The sequence below is a fragment of the Coregonus clupeaformis genome, chromosome 12, assembly GCF_020615455.1.
Source record: "Coregonus clupeaformis isolate EN_2021a chromosome 12, ASM2061545v1, whole genome shotgun sequence".
In the NCBI taxonomy this organism is placed as follows: Eukaryota; Metazoa; Chordata; class Actinopteri; order Salmoniformes; family Salmonidae; genus Coregonus; species Coregonus clupeaformis.
Genome location: NC_059203.1, coordinates 24,560,335 through 24,581,996, shown reverse-complemented (window position 1 = coordinate 24,581,996; position 21,662 = coordinate 24,560,335). Strand labels below are relative to the sequence as shown.

Sequence of the window (21,662 nt, the reverse complement as noted above, 5' to 3'; positions counted from 1 at the left end):
TGTCGCAACCCCCTATTACTAGTCTGTTCAACCTCTCTTTCATAACGTCTGAGATCCCCAGAGATTGGAAAGCTGCCGCGGTCATCCCCCTCTTCAAAGGGGGTGACACTCTAGATCCAAACTGCTACAGACCTATATCCATCCTGCCCTGCCTTTCGAAAGTATTCGAAAGCCAAGTTAACAAACAGATCATCGACCATTTCGAATACCACCGTACCTTCTCCGCTATGCAATCCGGTTTCCGAGCTGGTCACGGGTGCACTTCAGCCACGCTCAAGGTCCTAAACGATATTATAACCGCGATTGATAATAGACAGTACTGTGCAGCCGTCTTCATCGACCTGGCCAAGGCTTTCGACTCTGTCAACCACCGCATTCTTATTGGCAGACTAAATAGCCTTGGTTTCTCAAATGACTGCCTCGCCTGGTTCACCAACTACTTCTCAGATAGAGTTCAGTGTGTCAAATCGGAGGGCCTGTTGTCTGGACCTATGGCAGTCTCTATGGGGGTGCCACAGGGTTCAATTCTTGGGCCGACACTTTTCTCCGTGTATATCAATGATGTCGCTCTTGCTGCTGGTGACTCTCAGATCCACCTCTACGCAGACGACACCATTTTGTATACATCTGGCCCTTCATTGGACACTGTGTTAACAAACCTCCAAACGAGCTTCAATGCCATACAACAATCCTTCAGTAGCCTCCAACTGCTCTTAAACACTAGTAAAACTAAATGCATGCTTTTCAATCGAACGCTGCTGGCACCCGCCCACCCGACTAGAATTACCACTCTCGACGGGTCTGACCTAGAGTATGTGGACAACTACAAATACCTAGGTGTCTGGTTAGACTGTAAACTCAACTTCCAGACTCACATAAAGAATCTCCAATCCAAAGTTAAATCTAGAATCGGCTTCCTATTTCGCAACAAAGCCTCCTTCACTCATGCTGCCAAACATGCCCTCGTAAAACTGACTATCCTACCGATCCTTGACTTCGGCGATGTCATTTACAAAATAGCCTCCAACACTCTACTCAGCAAATTGGATGTAGTCTATCACAGTGCCATCCGTTTTGTCTCCAAAGCCCCATACACTACCCACCACTGTGACCTGTACGCTCTTGTTGGCTGGTCCTCACTACATGTTCGTCAGTCAAACCCACTGGCTCCAGGCCATCTATAAATCACTGCTAGGCAAATCCCGCCTTATCTTAGCTCATTGGTCACCATAGCAGCACCCACCCGTAGTCTGCGCTCCAGCAGGTATATCTCACTGGTAATTCCCAAAGCCAACACCTCCTTTGGCCGCCATTCCTTCCAGTTCTCTGCTGCCAATGACTGGAACGAATTGCAAAAATCTCTGAAGCTGGAGACTCTTATCTCCCTCAATAACTTTAAGCATCAGTTGTCAGAGCACCTTACCGATCACTGCACCTGTACACAGCCCATCTGAAATTAGCCCACCCAACTACCTCATCCCTATATTGTTATTTATTTTGCTCTTTTGCACCCCAGTATCTCTATTTGCACATAATCTCTTGCACATCTAGCATTCCAGTGTTAATACTATTGTAATTATTCTGCACTATAGCCTATTTATTGCCTTACCTCCATAACTTGCTACATTTGCACACACTGTATATATATTTTCTGTTGTATTTCTGACTTTATGTTTTTTACCCCATATGTAACTCTGTGTTGTTTTTATTGCACTACTTTGCTTTATCTTGGCCAGGTCGCAGTTGTAAATGAGAACATGTTCTCAACTGGCTTACCTGGTTAAATAAAGGTGAAATAAAAATAAATAAATAAATAAAAATGATCACATGAACGTTGAGCAAAAATCCCAGAACCACACGGGGGGACCTAGTGAATGACCTGCAGAGAGCTGGGACCAAAGTAACAAAGCCTACCATCAGTAACACACTACGCCGCCAGGGACTCAAATCCTGCAGTGCCAGACGTGTCCCCCTGCTTAAGCCAGTACATGTCCAGGCCCGTCTGAAGTTTGCTAGAGTGCATTTGGATGATCCAGAAGAGGATTGGGATAATGTCATATGGTCAGATGAAACCAAAATATAACTTTTTGGTAAAAACTCAACTCGTCGTGTTTGGAGGACAAAGAATGCTGAGTTGCATCCAAAGAACACCATACCTACTGTGAAGCATGGGGGTGGAAACATCATGCTTTGGGGGTGTTTTTCTGCAAAGGGACCAGGACGACTGATCCGTGTAAAGGAAAGAATGAATGGGGCCATGTATCGTGAGATTTTGAGTGAAAACCTCCTTCCATCAGCAAGGGCATTGAAGATGAAACGTGGCTGGGTCTTTCAGCATGACAATGATCCCAAACACACCGCCCGGGCAACGAAGGAGTGGCTTCGTAAGAAGCATTTCAAGGTCCTGGAGTGGCCTAGCCAGTCTCCAGATCTCAACCCCATAGAAAATCTTTGGAGGGAGTTGAAAGTCCGTGTTGCCCAGCGACAGCCCCAAAACATCACTGCTCTAGAGGAGATCTGCATGGAGGAATGGGCCAAAATACCAGCAACAGTGTGTGAAAAGACTTACAGAAAACGTTTGACCTGTGTCATTGCCAACAAAGGGTATATAACAAAGTATTGAGAAACTTTTGTTATTGACCAAATACTTATTTTCCACCATAATTTGCAAATAAATTCATAAAAAATCCTACAATGTGATTTTCTGGATTTTTTTTCTCATTTTGTCTGTCATAGTTGACGTGTACCTATGATGAAAATTACAGGCCTCTCTCATCTTTTTAAGCGGGAGAACTTGCACAATTGGTGGCTGACTAAATACTTTTTTCCCCCACTGTACATCAAACACATGGTTTCCAGGTGTTTGATGTCATTCCATTTGCTCCGTTCCAGGCCATTATTATGAGCCGTCCTCCCCTCAGCAGCCTCCACTGCACCTCACCATATACAGTACATCTGGGATTGCGCTCATTCCAATCACAGAGTTGTTGACATTATTGACTGCACTGACACTTGGGACTCAGCCCATAGTCCCAAACAAGATATCATAAAATAAACTGTCACAACTTTGAGTACTGTCAACTAAAAGGTGGTATGATGATGCATAAATAACAGGTAGACTTATTGGCTTATTGATTGCTTATTATTATTATTAATGACTGGTTGATTTATTGATTGAATAGTTGTCTTTCTACAGATTTCCACCAGGAAGGCCTATGGCATGGCCCTGGCTAAACTGGGTCGTTACAACGAGCGTGTGGTGGTCCTGGACGGAGACACCAACAACATCACCTACTCAGAGATCTTCAAGAACGAACACCCCAACCGCTTCGTGGAGTGTTACATCGCTCAGCAGAACATGGTAGGAAATTAACCCTAACCCTAACTCTCACCCTAACGCTCTTGAGTTTATCGTGGTCACAGATGATGTGGTCAGGATCAGGAGAAACCTATTGGAACTAAGTATGACCACTCTACAAACACAGACAAACACGCTCTATGACCTCACCAAGCTTTAAAAAGACGACCTGTCCTCAACATTTAAATGTTTGTAAAAAATGTCATACGAATCTATCCAGAAACGTAGAGATGTACTCAGATTAAAAGAAGAAATACAATTGCAGCAGCATTTGTTGGCTCAGTTTAGCTGTCCTCTACTTACGCCTCTCTCTCTGATGCTAAACCGACTGCCCTGTCCCCAGACCTGGGTTCGAATATTATTTGAAATCTTTTAGATCCTTTGAGCGTTTGCTCTAGCCTGCTTGAAGTGTGAGATATGTGGGCTTTGCAGTTTTTGGACTTTTTTATTGATCCAGCCATATAATCTCAATCAAGCACAGTATTTGAAATGATCTCAAATAATATTTGAATGCAGATCTGCCTGTCGCTATCGTCTCTGATGCTGATTCGCTATAAGAAAACGCCTCTCTACTTCTGTTCAGACCTCTGACTCGCTGAGCGAATTCCCTCTCTCTCAGGTCTGATTGGGTGGCCTGTGTGGTCCATATACGGTTAGTGCTGCGGACCCCAGCACACATGGATACCAGAGTCTGCATGGGTTCGAATCTGACCCATGCCCTTCTGACTCACAATCTTTCCTTGTCCTCTTCATTGTCCTTTCTCATTAAATACACTTTTTTAAGGTCTGATTGGCTGAATCAAACATTTTTTTATCTCGCTCAGTGCTACTGAGGCTGGTCTAGTGAATAATGCATGTAGGTCCATCCATAATGTAACACTGGGACTGGAGAGAGAGGCAGAGAGGCTGAGATATAGGTCCATCCATAATGTAACACTGGGACTGGAGGCTGAGAGGCTGAGAGGCTGAGACATGACCTACTTACAGTATGCCTCCCTCCCTCCCTCCCTCCCTCCCTCCTTCCCGCCCTCCCTCCCGCCCTTCCGCCATGCTCCCTCCCTCCCTCCCTCCAACATGCTCCTTCCGCCATGCTCCCTCCCTCCCTCCCTCCCTCCCGCCCTCCCTCCCTCCCTCCCGCCCTCCCTCCCTCCCTCCCTCCCTCCCTCCCTCCCTCCCTCCCTCCCTCCCTCCCTCCTGCCCTCCCTCCCGCCTCCCTCCCGCCCTCCCTCCCGCCCCTTCTGCCATGCTCCCTCCCTCCCTCCCTCCCTCCCGCCCTCCCTCCCGCCCTTCTGCCATTCTCCCTCCCTACTATTTTCTACATTGTAGAATAATAGTGAAGACATCAAACTATGAAATAACATATATGGAATCATGTAGTAACCAAAAAAGAGTTAAACAAATCAAAATATGTTTTATATTTGAGATTCTTAAAATAGCCACCCTTTGCCTTGATGACAGCTTTGCACATAATGAAATATTCTTCCATACAATGACAGGAGTCAATAACAGGAGTTCTGTCCTCTTCGTCCAGGTTAGAAGTAGTGGGGAATAGGGAAATGGGATAATAGTACCTCTGTCTGGTACTGCTATAGAATATGAATGAGTCGATATTACAGTGAGGAGAGGAGCAAAGGGATCGGAGAGGGCTCTGGAGACAGGAAATGACAACGCATAAGAGACTGATTCCTCACATATGGTACTATAAGCTCACGAGTGGTGCACAATTGGCCCAGCGTCGTCCGGGTTTGGCCGGTGTAGGCCGTCATTGTAAATAAGAATTTGTTGTTAACTGACTTGCCTAGTTAAAAAAAGAAAAAAAGCTCCTGTGCTTTTGGACTGACTGACTTTTACATAACTTCTGGAGGCGTGAACCCTCCCTTTGATTGAGATTGGCTCAGCAGTCATCGTACCCATGGAGAACTCACTTGACCCTTTGGATCCTCCGGTCATAGAGATACAATAAATATTGTTCTATGTAATTCTGTGGTTCCGCTCAACTTCAGAAGTACTGCAGCTGCAGCGGATTTGTGTTCAGTAACCTCCTACATGGCTAAGTCTCTGCAGGTGCAGGACCACCAAACAAATTAAGTACAGTGCCCTCCGTAATTATTATGACAGAGAGGGCTTTTTCTGCTTTTGGCTCTATACCCCAAAAGTTTGGATTTTAAATAAAACAATGACTTTGAGGTTAAAGTGCGGACTGTCACCTTTAAGTTGAGGGTATTTTCATCCATATTGGGTGAACTGTTTAGAAATTACAACACTTTTTGTACATAGTCCCCCCATTTTAGGGGACCAAAAGTATTGGGACAAATTCACTTATATGTGTATTAAAGTAGTAAAACATTTAGTATTTATTCCAATGTTCATCGCATGCAATGACTACATCAAGCTTGTGACTCTACACATTTGTTGAATGCATTTGCTGTTTGTTTTGGTTATGTTTCAGATTATTTTGTGCCCAATAGAAATGAATGGTAAATAATGTACTGTGTCATTTTGGAGTCACTTATTGCAAATAAGAATATAATATGTTTCTAAATACTTTTACATTAATGTGGATGCTACCATGATTATGGATAATCCTAAATGAGTCGTGAAATAATTATGAGTGAGAAAGTTACAGATGCACAGGGAGGAAGAGGAGGATGGTCCTCCTGAATTTTGCCTGCGTCTTGAATAGCACCCTATTCCCTTATAGTATACTTTTAACCAGGGTGCACACAAAGTAATGCACTATATAGGGAATATGGTGCCATTTGGGATGCATCCCTTGTAAATGAATAGAGAGTGACTTGGTATGTTGATAGCGAGAGAGAGAGAGACACACAGAGAAGGAGAATAATGAAATATTCTTCCATACAATGACAGGAATCAATAACAGGAGTTCTGTCCTCTTCGTCCAGGTTAGAAGTAGTGGGGAATAGGGAAATGGGATAATAGTACCTCTGTCTGGTACTGCTATAGAATATGAATGAGTCGATATTACAGTGAGGAGAGGAGCAAAGGGATCGGAGAGGGCTCTGGAGACAGGAAATGACAATGCATAAGAGACTGATTCCTCACATATGGTATTATAAGCTCCTGTGCTTTTGGACTGACTGACTTCTCACTTACTTTTACATAACTTCTGGAGGTGTGAACCCTCCCTTTGATTGAGATTGGCTCAGCAGTCATCGTACCCATGGAGAACTCACTTGACCCTTTGGATCCTCCGGTCATAGAGATACAATAAATATTGTTCTATGTAATTCTGTGGTTCCGCTCAACTTCAGAAGTACTGCAGCTGCAGCGGATTTGTGTTCAGTAACCTCCTACATGGCTAAGTCTCTGCAGGTGCAGGACCACCAAACAAATTAAGTACAGTGCCCTCCGTAATTATTATGACAGAGAGGGCTTTTTCTGCTTTTGGCTCTATACCCCAAAAGTTTGGATTTTAAATAAAACAATGACTTTGAGGTTAAAGTGCGGACTGTCACCTTTAAGTTGAGGGTATTTTCATCCATATTGGGTGAACTGTTTAGAAATTACAACACTTTTTGTACATAGTCCCCCCATTTTAGGGGACCAAAAGTATTGGGACAAATTCACTTATATGTGTATTAAAGTAGTAAAACATTTAGTATTTATTCCTATATTCATTGCATGCAATGACTACATCAAGCTTGTGACTCTACACATTTGTTGAATGCATTTGCTGTTTGTTTTGGTTATGTTTCAGATTATTTTGTGCCTGTAACGCCCTGGCTCTGGGGACTATGTTATGTTGAGCCAGGGTGTGTAAGTCTATGTTGGTAAATCTATGTTGGCCTGAGTGACTCCCAATCAGAGGCAACGAGTGTCAGCTGGTTGTCTCTGATTGGGAGCCATATTTAACTATCGGTCTTTTCACTTTGTGTTGTGGTTTCTTGTTCATTTCGGTTCGTGTTAAACCGTAGACGTCACGTTATCGTTTATTGTTTTTGATCGTGTGATCAGTAAAATAAAAGGATATGTTCACTTTCAACGCTGCGCCTTGGTCCACTCTGTTAGACGATCGTGACAGAAGAAACCACCAAAACTGGACCAAGCAGCGTGAAGAGGAGAGAGGAAGGACCTGGGATCAGGGGAGTAGGAGTTTCGGCTGGGCCACGCTAAGTGAAGAGGAGAGAGGCTGGTCTATGAAGCAATGGATCGAGAGTCTGGCGAGAGCTAGGGAGGCCTGGTCCACGGGGAGGAGAGAACCCCAGAAAATTTTTAGGGGGGGGCTCACGACGTGGACGACGGGGCAGCAGGAGGCCGCGATGGAGCGGTCCAGCGGGTGTGAAGAGGAAGCCGCCAGGTTAAGGGGGCCACTAGTCACAGAGGAGAGGGAAAGTGTGGAGGCACGGTGAGAGGTACTGGGGTGTATTACCAGTCCGGTCCGGCCCGTTCCTGATCCTTGCATAGGGCCAGTGGCGTGTGTCCCCAGTACGGTTCGGCCTGTTCCTGCCTCTCGCACCGAGTCTGTGGTGCGCGTCGTCAGCCCTGTCCGGCCCGTTCCTGCTCTCCGTACCAAGTCGGTGGTGCGCGTCGCCAGCCCGGTCCGGCCCATTCCTGCTCCCCGCACCAAGTCTGTGGTGCGTTTCGTCAGCCCAGATCGGCCCGTTCCTGCTCCCCGCACCAAGTCAGGGGTGCGCTTCGACAGCCCGGCTCGGCCCGCTCCTGCTTCCCACACCAAGCCAGTGGTGTGCGTCGTCAGTCCGGCACGGCCCGTTCCTGCTCTCCGCACCAAGTCTGTGGTGCGCGTCGCCAGCCCAGTCCGGCCCATCCAAGCTCCCCGCACCAAGCCAGTGGTGTGCGTCGTCAGTCCGGCACGGCCCGTGCCTGCTCTCCGCACCAGGTCTGTGGTGCGTTTCGTCAGCCCTGTCCGGCCCGTTCCTGCTCTCCGCACCAAGTCTGTGGTGCGCGTCGCCAGCCCGGTCCGGCCCGTTCCTCCTCCACGCATCAAGCCAGGGGTGTGCGTCGTCAGTCCAGCACAACCCGTGCCTGGGTCATGTCCGGAGCCGGATCCGCCGCCGAGGCGGAGTGCCCACCCGGTCCCTCCCCTGTTGTGGTTGTTTGGCGCGGCAGGAGTCCGCGCCTTTGGGGGGGGGTACTGTAACGCCCTGGCTCTGGGGACTATGTTATGTTGAGCCAGGGTGTGTAAGTCTATGTTGGTAAATCTATGTTGGCCTGAGTGACTCCCAATCAGAGGCAACGAGTGTCAGCTGGTTGTCTCTGATTGGGAGCCATATTTAACTATCTGTCTTTTCACTTTGTGTTGTGGTTTCTTGTTCATTTCGGTTCGTGTTAAACCGTAGACGTCACGTTATCGTTTATTGTTTTTGATCGTGTGATCAGTAAAATAAAAGGATATGTTCACTTTCAACGCTGCGCCTTGGTCCACTCTGTTAGACGATCGTGACAGTGCCCAATAGAAATGAATGGTAAATAATGTATTGTGTCATTTTGGAGTCACTTATTGTAAATAAGAATATAATATGTTTCTAAACACTTTTACATTAATGTGGATGCTACCATGATTATGGATAATCCTAAATGAGTCGTGAAATAATTATGAGTGAGAAAGTTACAGATGCACAGGGAGGAAGAGGAGGATGGTCCTCCTGAATTTTGCCTGCGTCTTGAATAGCACCCTATTCCCTTATAGTATACTTTTAACCAGGGTGCACACAAAGTAATGCACTATATAGGGAATATGGTGCCATTTGGGACGCATCCCTTGTAAATGAATAGAGAGTGACTTGGAAGATGTCACCTTTGGCTTCATAAAAAATAATTTCCATCCATTATTCTCCCTAACTAATCTCCCCAAAGTCACCAGCCGCCACTGTTATCGTATGATGTAACCCCGTCTTCCCCTCCTCCCTCTAGGTGAGTGTTGCGACTGGCTGCGCTGCCCGTGAGAGGAACGTTGTGTACGCCAGCACCCTGGCCTCCTTCGTCACCCGCGCCTACGACCAGCTCCGCATGGCTGCCATCTCAGAGAGCAACATCAACCTGTGCGGCTCCAACTGCGGCCTGTCCATCGGTGAGCCTGTCTGTCACCCCTTCATCCACCCCAAACACCCTCACTCCACGCCACTCACACAACCTCCCACCATCACTACCATGAACAGTAACCTGCAACCTACCACCTCACAACCCCACCCTTTCCCCAGTGACCCCACTCCCTCTCTCACTCTGCACTCTTTCTATTGGCTCCTCAAGTCAACACAGCCTCAAATGGTCTGAATGCCTAACGTGACTGTCCTCCATGTGTGGTTGATCCAAGTTCCGCTTTTTCTTTCTCTCTCTCTCCACTTCTGTCTTTTCCTCCTCACCTCTTTACCCCCTGAGATCCCCTAGCCTCCCTCTCTCCTCCCCCTCCCTGACCCCTGACCCTGTCTGTCCTGGACGCTGTCACCTTCACCGGAGGACCGGGTATCCCTCTCCTCTGTTAGTTCCTCAGGTACACTGCATGCCACTCTCTCCGTCTGTCTGTCTGACTCTCCTACTGTCTGTCTGCACACCTGCGTGCCACTCTCTCCGTCTGTCTGTCTGTCCTACTGTCTGTCTGTCCTACTGTCTGTCTGCACACCTGCCTGCCACCCTCTCCGTCTGTCTGTCTCTGTCTGTCCTACTGTCTGTCTGCACACCTGCATGCCACTCTCTCCGTCTGTCTGTCCTACTGTCTGTCCTTTTGTCCGCATTCCTGTCTGGCCTTATACACCTGCATGCCTGTCGGTCCACCTGGCCTTTCGCTTTATATTGGGTTGAAATAGTATTTGAAATATTTTTTAACATTTTCTTGAGCCTCCCTGGAGTATCGGATGGATGTGGTTTTCACCAGGCAAGCTCAATGAAGCACATCTAAAGTAATTGAAAAACAACAAATACTGTTTGCTTTCTATTACATTTTACAACATTTTGGAATTAAATTAATCTAACTATATGAGTATGTGTGTGTTCCAGGAGAGGATGGGCCATCTCAGATGGGTCTAGAGGACATGGCCATGTTTAGGGCCATCCCCACGGCAACCATCTTCTACCCCAGCGATGGCGTTTCTATTGAAAAGGCAGTGGAGCTGGCCGCCAGCACAAAGGTACTTATTATATCCTCCTGCCAAAATGCTATTGGTCCTTAACCCCAAACCCCCAAAATGCAATTGGTTCTTATCCCCATACCCCCAAAATGCTATTTGTCCTTATCTCCATACCCCCAAAATGCTATTGGTTCTTATCCCCTCCCACTATATGTTATTTGTCCTCCATTAATGTATCCCCCCCCACCCCTGCCCCACCCCAACACCAGGGGATGGGCTTATTACAATGTAATACCTTTTTACAATGTATTCCAATATATATTGTATTATATTATATTATTTTTCTTAGGGTGTTTGCTACATCAGAACCAGCCGCCCCGAGAATCCCATAATCTACAGCAGCAATGAGGACTTCCATGTTGGACAGGCTAAGGTGAGTACCACTCAGCTCTGAAATATTTTCTACATTACGTTAACTACACAGACTAATCACAGCCTTAACTAAACCACTTTAGTTTCCCTTCCTATTTCAGGACATTATATGATTAGTAAAATGATTAGTTTAATCAGTTGTTCAGCATCCATATTAGGAACTACTGTATCTCACTGAGAACGTTTTGTCTGACAACCGAAATAGTTCCTACTATGGATGCCGTACATTTGGTTGAGTGGCTGGAACACAAGCCTGCAGACAGACAGGGTTGTGTTCTAGTGGTATAAACAATTAATCTCTCATCCAATAGTCTAGAGCAGGAAGAACTGTATGAGATGTGCTAGTGCCTTGCTGTTAACCCTTCCCTGTCCATCTCAGGTGGTGTACCAGAGTGCGGAGGACAAGGTGACCGTAATCGGAGCTGGGATTACTCTGCATGAGGCCATGGCTGCAGCTGAGATGCTCAAGAAAGGTACAGTACAACTACAGCCAGATCAATGATCTAACTATGTGGGTGTGGAGAAAGACTTGGATCCCGGGAGAGAACTTTATCTGAGTTTGATTACTCCTGACTGGGGCAATGCTCTCTTTTCTGCATGCACTAATATTGGCTCCATGCACTAATGCGCTGCTATTTAATTCAATCAGTTCATTAGTGTTGGCGCACAACATATTATTCTATATCCGATAAGTGTTAGACTTTCTCAATTAGATGTTCAAGCTTATCCACATTAGAAAGCTTTATCCCTCTCTCAATATTGGAACCTCATTGATTTAAGGATCAGGTTTTAGAGTCATTCTCTGTGTAGCTGACTAGGTCTTGTTATTGTTTCTCCACTGAAACACTACTCAAGGATCCACGATTCCAGTAACTCCAGTAACAAATTCCCAGGTTTTCCCAAAATCCTGGTTGAAGGATTCCAGATTTCCTGCTTATTCATTTCTGATTCTGTGAATTTTCCAAACAGGATTTCTGAAAAACCTGGGAATTTTGCAACCCTATGCTCTACTGTTGATTAACACTATGTTTCCCACCTTGTTGTTTTCCCAGAGAGGATCTTCATCAGGGTGATCGACCCGTTCACCATCAAACCCCTGGACTCCAAGACCATCATAGAGCACGCCCGCCAGACCAGGGGCCGCATCCTCACCGTGGAGGACCACTACTATGAAGGTACGCTTTCTCTGACCAGGAAGTTAGAGAGGGACCAAACACCAGGAAGTTGGAGAGGGACCAAACACCAGGAAGTTAGAGAGGGTCTGTCACGATCGCTTACAGATGGGACGGACCAAGGTGCAGCGTGATATGCATACATGTTTATTTACAAATAAACACAACGACAAAACAATAAACAAACGATACGTGAAGTCCAAAGGTAGCGCAACACAACATACCTTAACACGGAACAAGATCCCACAACTAACTAGTGCCAAAAGGCTGCCTAAGTATGGTCCCCAATCAGAGACAACGAGCGACAGCTGCCTCTGATTGGGAACCACACCGGCCAACATAGAAATAGACATACTAGAAACTACACCATAGAAAATCAACATAGCAAAACACAACACAGAAAATACACACCCTGACTCAACAAATACGAGTCCCCAGAGTCAGGGCGTGACAGTACCCCCCCCCAAAGGTGCGGACTCCGACCGCACAACATAAACATCACAGGGTAGGGGCCGGGTGGGCATTCCGCCTCGGAGGCGGATCCGGCTCAGGGCGTGACGACCACTTACTCTCCGCCTCCCTGTTGCGCCCCTGGTCTGGTCTGGACCTCGGTTTGCTGCTTCCCCTCTCCTTCCTCCCACGAAGTACCAAGCCCTGTCTGGACCCTGGTGTGGGAGACCCCGAACCTGGAGAGGGGCTGACGTCTGGGTCTGGACTGGAGCCGCTGACCGGAGCTGGACCAGGCACCGGTGGAGCGGACTACACAGGCTCCGGACTGGAGCCGCTGACCGGAGCTGGACTGGGCACCGGTGGAGCGGACTGCTCTGGCTCCGGAGTGGAGCCGCTGACCGGAGCTGGATCAGGCACCGGTGGAGCGGACTACTCTGGCTCCGGAGTGGAGCAGCTGACCGGAGCTAAACTGGGCACCGGTGGAGCGGACTTCTCTGGCTCCGGAGTGGATCCGCTGATCGGAGCTGGACTGGACCCCGGTGGAGCGGATTGCTCTGGCTCCGGAGTGGAGCAGCTGACCGGAGCTGAACTGGGCACCGGTGGAGCGGACTACTCTGGCTCCGGAGTGGAGCAGCTGACCGGTGCCGGACCAGGCACCGGTGGAACAGGCACGGGCCGTGCCGGACTGGACACACTTACCATTGGCTTGGTGCGGAGAGCAGGAACGGGCCGGACCGGGCTGACGACGCGCACCACTGGCCTGGTGCGGGGAGCAGGTACAGGCCGGGCTGGGCTGGCGACGCGCACCACTGGTTTGGTGCGAGGAGCAGGAACAGGCCGGGCCGGGCTGGCGACGCGCACCACTGGCTTGGTGCGAGGGACAGGAACAGGCCGGACCGGGCTGGCGACGTGCACCACTGGCTTGGTGCGAGGGACAGGAACAGGCCGTACCGGGCTGGCGACGCGCACCACTAGCTTGGTGTCGAGGGGCAGGAACAGGCCGGACCGGGCTGGCGACGCGCACCACTGGCTTGATGCGAGGAGCAGGAACGGGCCGGACCGTACTGGGAACACACACCACTGGCTTAGTGCGGGGAGCAGGAACGGGTCGGGCCGTACTGGACACACTTACCACTGGCTTGGTGCGGGGAGCAGGAACGGGCCGGACCGGGCTGACGACGCGCACCACTGGCCTGGTGCGGGGAGCAGGTACAGGCCGGGCTGGCGACGCGCACCACTGGCTTGGTGCGAGGGGCAGGAACAGGCCGGGCCGGGCTGGCGACGCGCACCACTGACTTGGTGCAAGGACCAGGAACAGGCCGGGCCGGGCTGGCGACGCGCACCACTGGCTTGGTGCGAGGGGCAGGAACAGGCCGGGCCGGGCTGGCGACGCGCACCACTGGCTTGGTGCGAGGGGCAGGAACAGGCCGGGCCGGGCTGGCGACGCGCACCACTGGTTTGGTGCGAGGGGCAGGAACAGGCCGGGCCGGGCTGGCGACGCGCACCACTGGCTTGGTGCGAGGGACAGGAACAGGCCGGACTGGGCTGGCAACGTGCACCACTGGCTTGGTGCGAGGGACAGGAACAGGCCGTACCGGGCTGGCGACGCGCACCACTGGCTTGGTGCGAGGGGCAGGAACAGGCCGGACCGGGCTGGCGACGCGCACCACTGGCTTGATGCGAGGAGCAGGAACGGGCCGGACCGTACTGGGAACACACACCACTGGCTTAGTGCGGGGAGCAGGAACGGGTCGGGCCGTACTGGGAACATGCACCACTGGCTTAGTGCGGGGAGCAGGAACGGGCCGGACCGGACTGGTGACACGCACCACTTCCTTCTGCTGCCTAACCAGCTCCTCTCGCCGTGCCTCTACACCTTCCTTCTCCCTTTTTGCCTCCTGTAGCTCCTCCCTCTGACGGAATAACTCCTGCTCCCTCTGAACCAATAGCCCCCGTAACATGGTGGCCTCCTCTCCTAACCTGCAGATCCGCCCTGTCGCTGCCTCCTGCTGCCCCCTTGTTCACACCGTGTGCCCCCCCAAAATATTTTCTTGGGGTTGCCTCTCGGGTCTCTGTCGTCGGCACGGTTGGCGCCGTTTCTCCTCTCCTGCCTGGGCATCTACCTTCGCCCATGGCCCTTTCCCCGCAAATATCTCCTCCCATGACCACCATTTGCCCACCTGTGACATCGCTATTCGCTCTTCCTGGTTACGCTGCTTGGTCCTCGTGTGGTGGGATCTTCTGTCACGATCGCTTACAGACGGGACGGACCAAGGCGCAGCGTGATATGCATACATGTTTATTAACGAATAAACACAACGCCAAAACAATAAACAAACGATACGTGAAGTCCAAAGGCAGCGCAACACAACATACCTTAACACGGAACAAGATCCCACAACTAACTAGTGCCAAAAGGCTGCCTAAGTATGGTCCCCAATCAGAGACAATGAGCGACAGCTGCCTCTGATTGGGAACCACACCGGCCAACATAGAAATAGACATACTAGATACTACACCATAGAAAATCAACATAGCAAAACACAACACAGAAAATACACACCCTGACTCAACAAATACGAGTCCCCAGAGTCAGGGCGTGACAGGGTCCAAACACCAGGAAGTTAGAGAGGGACCAAACACCAGGAAGTAACCGCTTCACCAGACTCAGGCACTCAAGGGTACTTTTATGTAATTTAGCCGCATTGTAGTGTTTTAGCCATATACACTGCTCAAAAAAATAAAGGGAACACTAAAATAACACATCCTAGATCTGAATGAATGAAATAATCTTATTAAATACTTTTTTCTTTACATAGTTGAATGTGCTGACAACAAAATCACACAAAAATTATCAATGGAAATCAAATGTATCAACCCATGGAGGTCTGGATTTGGAGTCACCCTCAAAATTAAAGTGGAAAACCACACTACAGGCTGATCCAACTTTGATGTAATGTCCTTAAAACAAGTCAAAATGAGGCTCAGTAGTGTGTGTGGCCTCCACGTGCCTGTATGACCTCCCTACAACGCCTGGGCATGCTCCTGATGAGGTGGCGGATGGTCTCCTGAGGGATCTCCTCCCAGACCTGGACTAAAGCATCCGCCAACTCCTGGACAGTCTGTGGTGCAACGTGGCGTTGGTGGATGGAGAGAGACATGATGTCCCAGATGTGCTCAATTGGATTCAGGTCTGGGGAACGGGCGGGCCAGTCCATAGCATCAATGCCTTCCTCTTGCAGGAACTGCTGACACACTCCAGCCACATGAGGTCTAGCATTGTCTTGCATTAGGAGGAACCCAGGGCCAACCGCACCAGCATATGGTCTCACAAGGGGTCTGAGGATCTCATATCGGTACCTAATGGCAGTCAGGCTACCTCTGGCGAGCACATGGAGGGCTGTGCGGCCCCCCAAAGAAATGCCACCCCACACCATGACTGACCCACCGCCAAACCGGTCATGCTGGAGGATGTTGCAGGCAGCAGAACGTTCTCCACGGCGTCTCCAGACTCTGTCACGTCTGTCACGTGCTCAGTGTGAACCTGCTTTCATCTGTGAAGAGCACAGGGCGCCAGTGGCGAATTTGCGAATCTTGGTGTTCTATGGCAAATGCCAAACGTCCTGCATGGTGTTGGGCTGTAAGCACAACCCCCACCTGTGGACGTCGGGCCCTCATACCACCCTCATGGAGTCTGTTTCTGACCGTTTGAGCAGACACATGCACATTTGTGGCCTGCTGGAGGTCATTTTGCAGGGCTCTGGCAGTGCTCCTCCTGCTCTTCCTTACACAAAGGCGGAGGTAGCAGTCCTGCTGCTGGGTTGTTGCCCTCCTACGGCCTCCTCCACATCTCCTGATGTACTGGCCTGTCTCCTGGTAGCGCCTCCATGCTCTGAACACTACGCTGACAGACACAGCAAACCTTCTTGCCACAGCTCGCATTGATGTGCCATCCTGGATGAGCTGCACTACCTGAGCCACTTGTGTGGGTTGTAGACTCCGTCTCATGCTACCACTAGAGTGAAAGCACCGCCAGCATTCAAAAGTGACCAAAACATCAGCCAGGAAGCATAGGAACTGAGAAGTGGTCTGTGGTCACCACCTGCAAAACCAGTCCTTTATTGGGGGTTTCTTGCTAATTGCCTATAATTTCTACCTGTTGTCTATTCCATTTGCACAACAGCATGTGAAATGTATTGTCAATCAGTGTTGCTTCCTAAGTGGACAGTTTGATTTCACAGAAGTGTGATTGACTTGGAGTTACATTGTGTTGTTTAAGTGTTCCCTTAATTTTTTTGAGCAGTGTATATTGCATGGCCTTTACAACCTGGCAACCTGAAATATTTTGGCATTATTTATTTATGAATATGCAGCCAGTGTCATCTCATTGGCCCAGAGACACTGGAGTGTGTTGCGGTGGCATGTTCCTATTGGATGAGTGGCTGAGACGTGATGCAGTGGCATGTTCTCATTGGCTCGAGAGGCACCACGTGTTATGCGCTGTCATGTTGGGCGAGATATATTCTGTTCTGGTGTATTTTGTTTGCTGAGGAGGGAGACTGTATGTGTGTGTGTGTGTGTGCATGCGTGCGTGCGTGCGTGTGTGTGACTCTGAGTGTGTGAGTCTGGGTGTGTGAGGGCCAGGAAGCAGAGTGCTGTCAGATTTCCTTAGTGGAATGTGTTCCCATGGGGCTTTCTGTGACCCAGATATCAGCCTGTGTCTGTGTAGGTTAGGTCTGGAGGAGATGAGAGTGGGGAGGGGAGGGGAGGGGACAGACTGGACCAAAGATGTGTGGTATCCAAAATCAGTAGCATCCCCCTCTCTGTCCCCTATGGGGAGAGACACTAGGGATAGCAGGAGAGAAAAAGAGAGAGTGAGAGAAGAGAGGGTGTGTGTGCTTGCATGGCAACAGAAATAGACTAATGGCTTCATCCTCATGACCAATGAGCAACGAGTGGCTTCAGGTAGAACCTCTAGGCAGTGGGCACAGATCTAGGATCAGCTTATCATCCTGCAATCATAACCTTTAACTGTAGAGGGATAAACACAAAGTTGACCTTTGGTCAGTGTTTGAGCTCAACTTAATTCTAAATTACTCCTGAAGAGTGTCTCAGATTGGGGTCAATTCCATTTCAATTCAGTACATTTCGGGAAGGAAACAGACATTTCAAATTGACTGAATTGAATTTGAATTGAGCACAACCCTGTCGTGGAGAAGGTGATTCCTGTCCCTTCCCTCTCTCATGTTAATGTATTGTTGCTGTTCCTCAGGTGGCCTGGGGGAGGCAGTGTGCTCAGCGGTGGTGAACGAGCAGGGCTTCACCCTGCAGCGGCTGGCCGTGGCCCACGTTCCCCGCAGCGGCAAGCCCAGCGAGCTGCTCAAGATCTACGGCATCGACCGCGAAGCCATTTGCCAGGCCATCAGGAAGATGCTCAGTGGCTCTGCCAACGCCAAGTAGCTCCACCCCTTCCTGCCTAAGCCCCACCTGCCCCCATTCTACCACCCCTCAGATAAACGTTTCATGTCACGACGCCACCCCGCCTGGTAACCTCACCCCCTCACTGTGAAAGTCCACCCCCTATGTGTTTACTGAAGTAACGTGAGTTTGTGCTGTATGTACATTTTGAAGTAACCGTCAAACATTTCACTTTTTTCCCTCATATACACACACACACACACACACATGCATACAGTACACACACAACTCCACTCCCACTTCCTGGTAACCATGGGTCATCACAGGGTCAAGGGGTCAAGTTTAGAAATTAAAGTGAGAGGTAGTTATTGATCCTCAAACCCGGTAGGCAGGTGTAGATGGACATTCTCCATACCAAACAATCCAATAAAGACCATACATGTTGTGACCCAATGCAGGTACCTTTATGTGATGCTCATGTGTTTTTAAAACTCTTCCTCTTTGGTATTTTCAACCCCAAACAACCAGCAGCAGTCTATTTTAATACTTTTATATTGTTCTGATGACGTAGCTTTGAAGACAGGGTGGGACATTTGGTAGTGAAATGTAGGCGTCGTCTCCATGACAACTCTCTGAAAATATAATGTTTGTAGAACGTAGTCCAATAAAAAAAGATCAAATAGAAATGTATGTGGGCCACAAATATCAGTGAAGTGAAAAGTCCATACAGTTTGACCCATATGTCTCTCTATACCACCACACACAGCTTGTACTGGACAGCTCATGTTAGCACAGCACACATGTTAGTTTTAAACTTCCTTTCATCTCTACAGATCAGGCATAGACTAGCTAAACATATGGAGTCAGATAAATGCCAAAATGTTGTGCGTTCAACCTTTGGCAGATATCTAACTCCATATGAACACCTTTTACCTGGAAGAGCAAACCAGCAGAAGTACGTTAGCCCGAGCTGTCTGAATATACCAATAATGTTTCTATGACATTTACATTTTTGTCATTTAGCAGATGCTCTAATCCAGAGCGATTTACAGGAGCGGGACCAGTGTGTCCACTATAGCAAATAGTTTGACTTGGAGGTAAGGGAGAGGGACACAGGGCCAGCTAGGACTTAGAGCAGGATTGGGGTGAATTCCATTTTAATTCAGTCAATTCAGGAAGTAAATTGAAATGGAATTGATCCTAACCCTGGATTAGTCTCTGTGCTCTGTGCTTGTGGCCATGGTGATGTTGGGAGCATGCTGTTACATCTGAACTGTGAACCTAGTACAAACACCTCCTTCGTTACTTGAACTTTTGTATGTACCTTACACTTTAATGTATTAAAGCCCTCTGCATTTGAGTTTGAGAGTTTGCAAGTAGTTCTGTGTGTTTTTTGACTGTGTATCTCTGAGTGTTCTGTATGTGTGCATGCATATTATAGCGTGTAGATCTATTGAAAAAGGCAGGTTGGTGTATTTGCTTATTCAAAACATTTTGAAATGTTTTATTAGAATATTCTACATGGAAGACTTTAACCAAAGCGTACATTTTCAATAGATACAACTAATATAAAACAATATGAAGAGTTTCATTACAAAACACTATATATACATTTTCAGAAATGTTGGTAAATTAGCTTTTATTGTTATTAAAGAGATTGGTGTGTTTTTTCACTATCTAATCATGGCATGGGGCTGTTCCATGACAGACACGTACAGTATCTGTTTAAAATCATCACTTGATGGTTTCATTTCAGAGAGACAAATAATCATGTTTTTTTGTTAAATGCTAAAAATCTATACAGTAATATGAGATCTGTATGTAAAACATTTACATTTTACATTTTAGTCATTTAGCAGATGGTCATATCCAGAGCGACTTACAGTACTGTAAGTGCATTCATCTTAAGATAGCTAGGTGATTTAACCATGTATCACAGTCAAATATACAGGATACGAACATTGCATTCCAGCAAAACAGATATAGCTTTTTGCAAAAAAACACATTTTCATACACATCTAAAATCAATTAATTAAAAATCTGAGAACAGTAATATTTTACATACACATGAAGGTACCCATAAGCAATCATTTCTGATGAAAAAACACAAATGTGAAACATTGGTGGATATAGCATTTTTGAAATAAACTCTTCATATTATAAACTTCATAGGAGATATTTTCATGAAAGAAAATAGTTCAAATCAGTGTAAAAAAAGTAATACATTTTTAAATGTATTTTGTAGTGTGTCACAGTTTGAATAGGATTATAATATAATTTAAGTACAGTTTTCCAATTTTCCATTGATCAAAACCAGTACCAATAGAGTATAAAGATTTGATCGTGAAAGATTCTGACAGATGACCGAGCAGAGTTGGTCCATCAGTCACCATGGTTATGCTGAGATCCTATCAGCAGACAGATCTCAGGTCGTGAGATCTGTTCATCCAATGGCAGCTCTGCAATGTGACCTTGTAGGTAGCACAGTAAATGCCACTGCCCATTCTACTTAGGGTTCTACAGTTTTGCCACCTGGGTCACCACCTTGCTATTATTTCCCTGGACAAAACAAACAGTGCATCATATTTACATTTTAGTAATTTAGCAGACGTTCTTATCCAGAGCAACTTACAGGAGCAATTAGGGTTAAGTGCCTTGCTCAAGGGCACAGACAGATTTATCACCTAGTCGAATAAAGGATTTGAAATAGCAACCTTTTGGTTACTGGCCCAACGCTTTTAACCGCTAGGCTACCTGCCACCACATTTTACAATATTATTTAGATAGGATGACTGTGATATCTGGTTGTTTTCCCTACTAAACTTAGTAAGTCGCTCTGGATAAGATGTAAATGTAGAGAATACAAGTTCAGTTCGTTAAATGTTCCATTTAGCAGACTCTTTTGTCAATGATACCACAGCATATACAGTGTAACACTGTGTAGTGCACAGTCTATAGTGTAAGCACTTTCTTGTACATAATAACATCCTGTATCACAAGCGTCTGTCAATACACATTAGTTATGGGAGCTTTCATTGTGCACTAGACAGCTGTGTTATATACAGTAGGTCTGTGGACAGTTACCTACCATAGGGAGCTGTATTTTCGCTTGGCTCCTCAAACTGCAAACACCATGATTCCACATTCATAAGAGTGTGTAGACTGAGGGGAAATAATAATTTACATTAAAATTAGACTCAAGAGTGAGTTCAACATGATTACATTATTACAATCATATTACACTGTATTCATCACAATTACTTCAATGAATAATAATTGGTACCATGATATGAGGGAAGGTTTAAAACAGCCACAAACAGAGCAACACACAATACCCCAGTAGGCGTCTGAGAAGAGATTAATATGATGTGGGTTATTAAAGATACTAGGAAGGTAAAACACGGAATGAGTTATTGTTGCATTCATAACAAATGTAGTTTTGTTGAAGTTCATTATGGATGTGAATGAGAGGTTTGGACATCCTGTAGTTCTGTATTTGGGATGGACTTGAGGTTAGTGTGAGAGTTAGTATATGAAATGCAGTACCTCTGCTATGATAGGGATGGCCTTAGCATATTTTAGTGTGAGCTGGCAGATCTGAGATGGAATGTATTGTGTTATTTCTCATTGTCATTGACTAGTAAGCCATTACACACACAAGACTATACACAATATGTGAGTAAGACCTTTAAACAGGTCAACATTCACAAGGCCGCAGGGCCAGACGGATTACCAGGACGTGTACTCAGAGCATGCGCTGACCAACTGGCAAGTGTCTTCACTGAC

General features: G+C 47.4%; 1 protein-coding gene across 2 annotated transcripts in view; it reads left to right on the top strand.

Moving 5' to 3' along the window:
* Nucleotides 1–19,247, top strand: part of LOC121578077 (transketolase) — a 31,254-nt gene extending 12,007 nt beyond the window's left edge. For both annotated transcript variants that reach the window (XM_041892166.2, XM_041892165.2), the window contains exons 8-14: nt 3,197–3,361; nt 9,254–9,410; nt 10,334–10,464; nt 10,754–10,837; nt 11,216–11,309; nt 11,889–12,011; nt 17,731–19,247. In XM_041892166.2, coding sequence (XP_041748100.2) covers nt 3,197–3,361; nt 9,254–9,410; nt 10,334–10,464; nt 10,754–10,837; nt 11,216–11,309; nt 11,889–12,011; nt 17,731–17,918 — 942 coding nt within the window. In that variant the 3' untranslated portion in view covers nt 17,919–19,247. The remainder of the gene's footprint in view (nt 1–3,196; nt 3,362–9,253; nt 9,411–10,333; nt 10,465–10,753; nt 10,838–11,215; nt 11,310–11,888; nt 12,012–17,730) is intronic.
* The last annotated feature ends 2,415 nt before the right edge of the window (nt 19,248–21,662 follow it).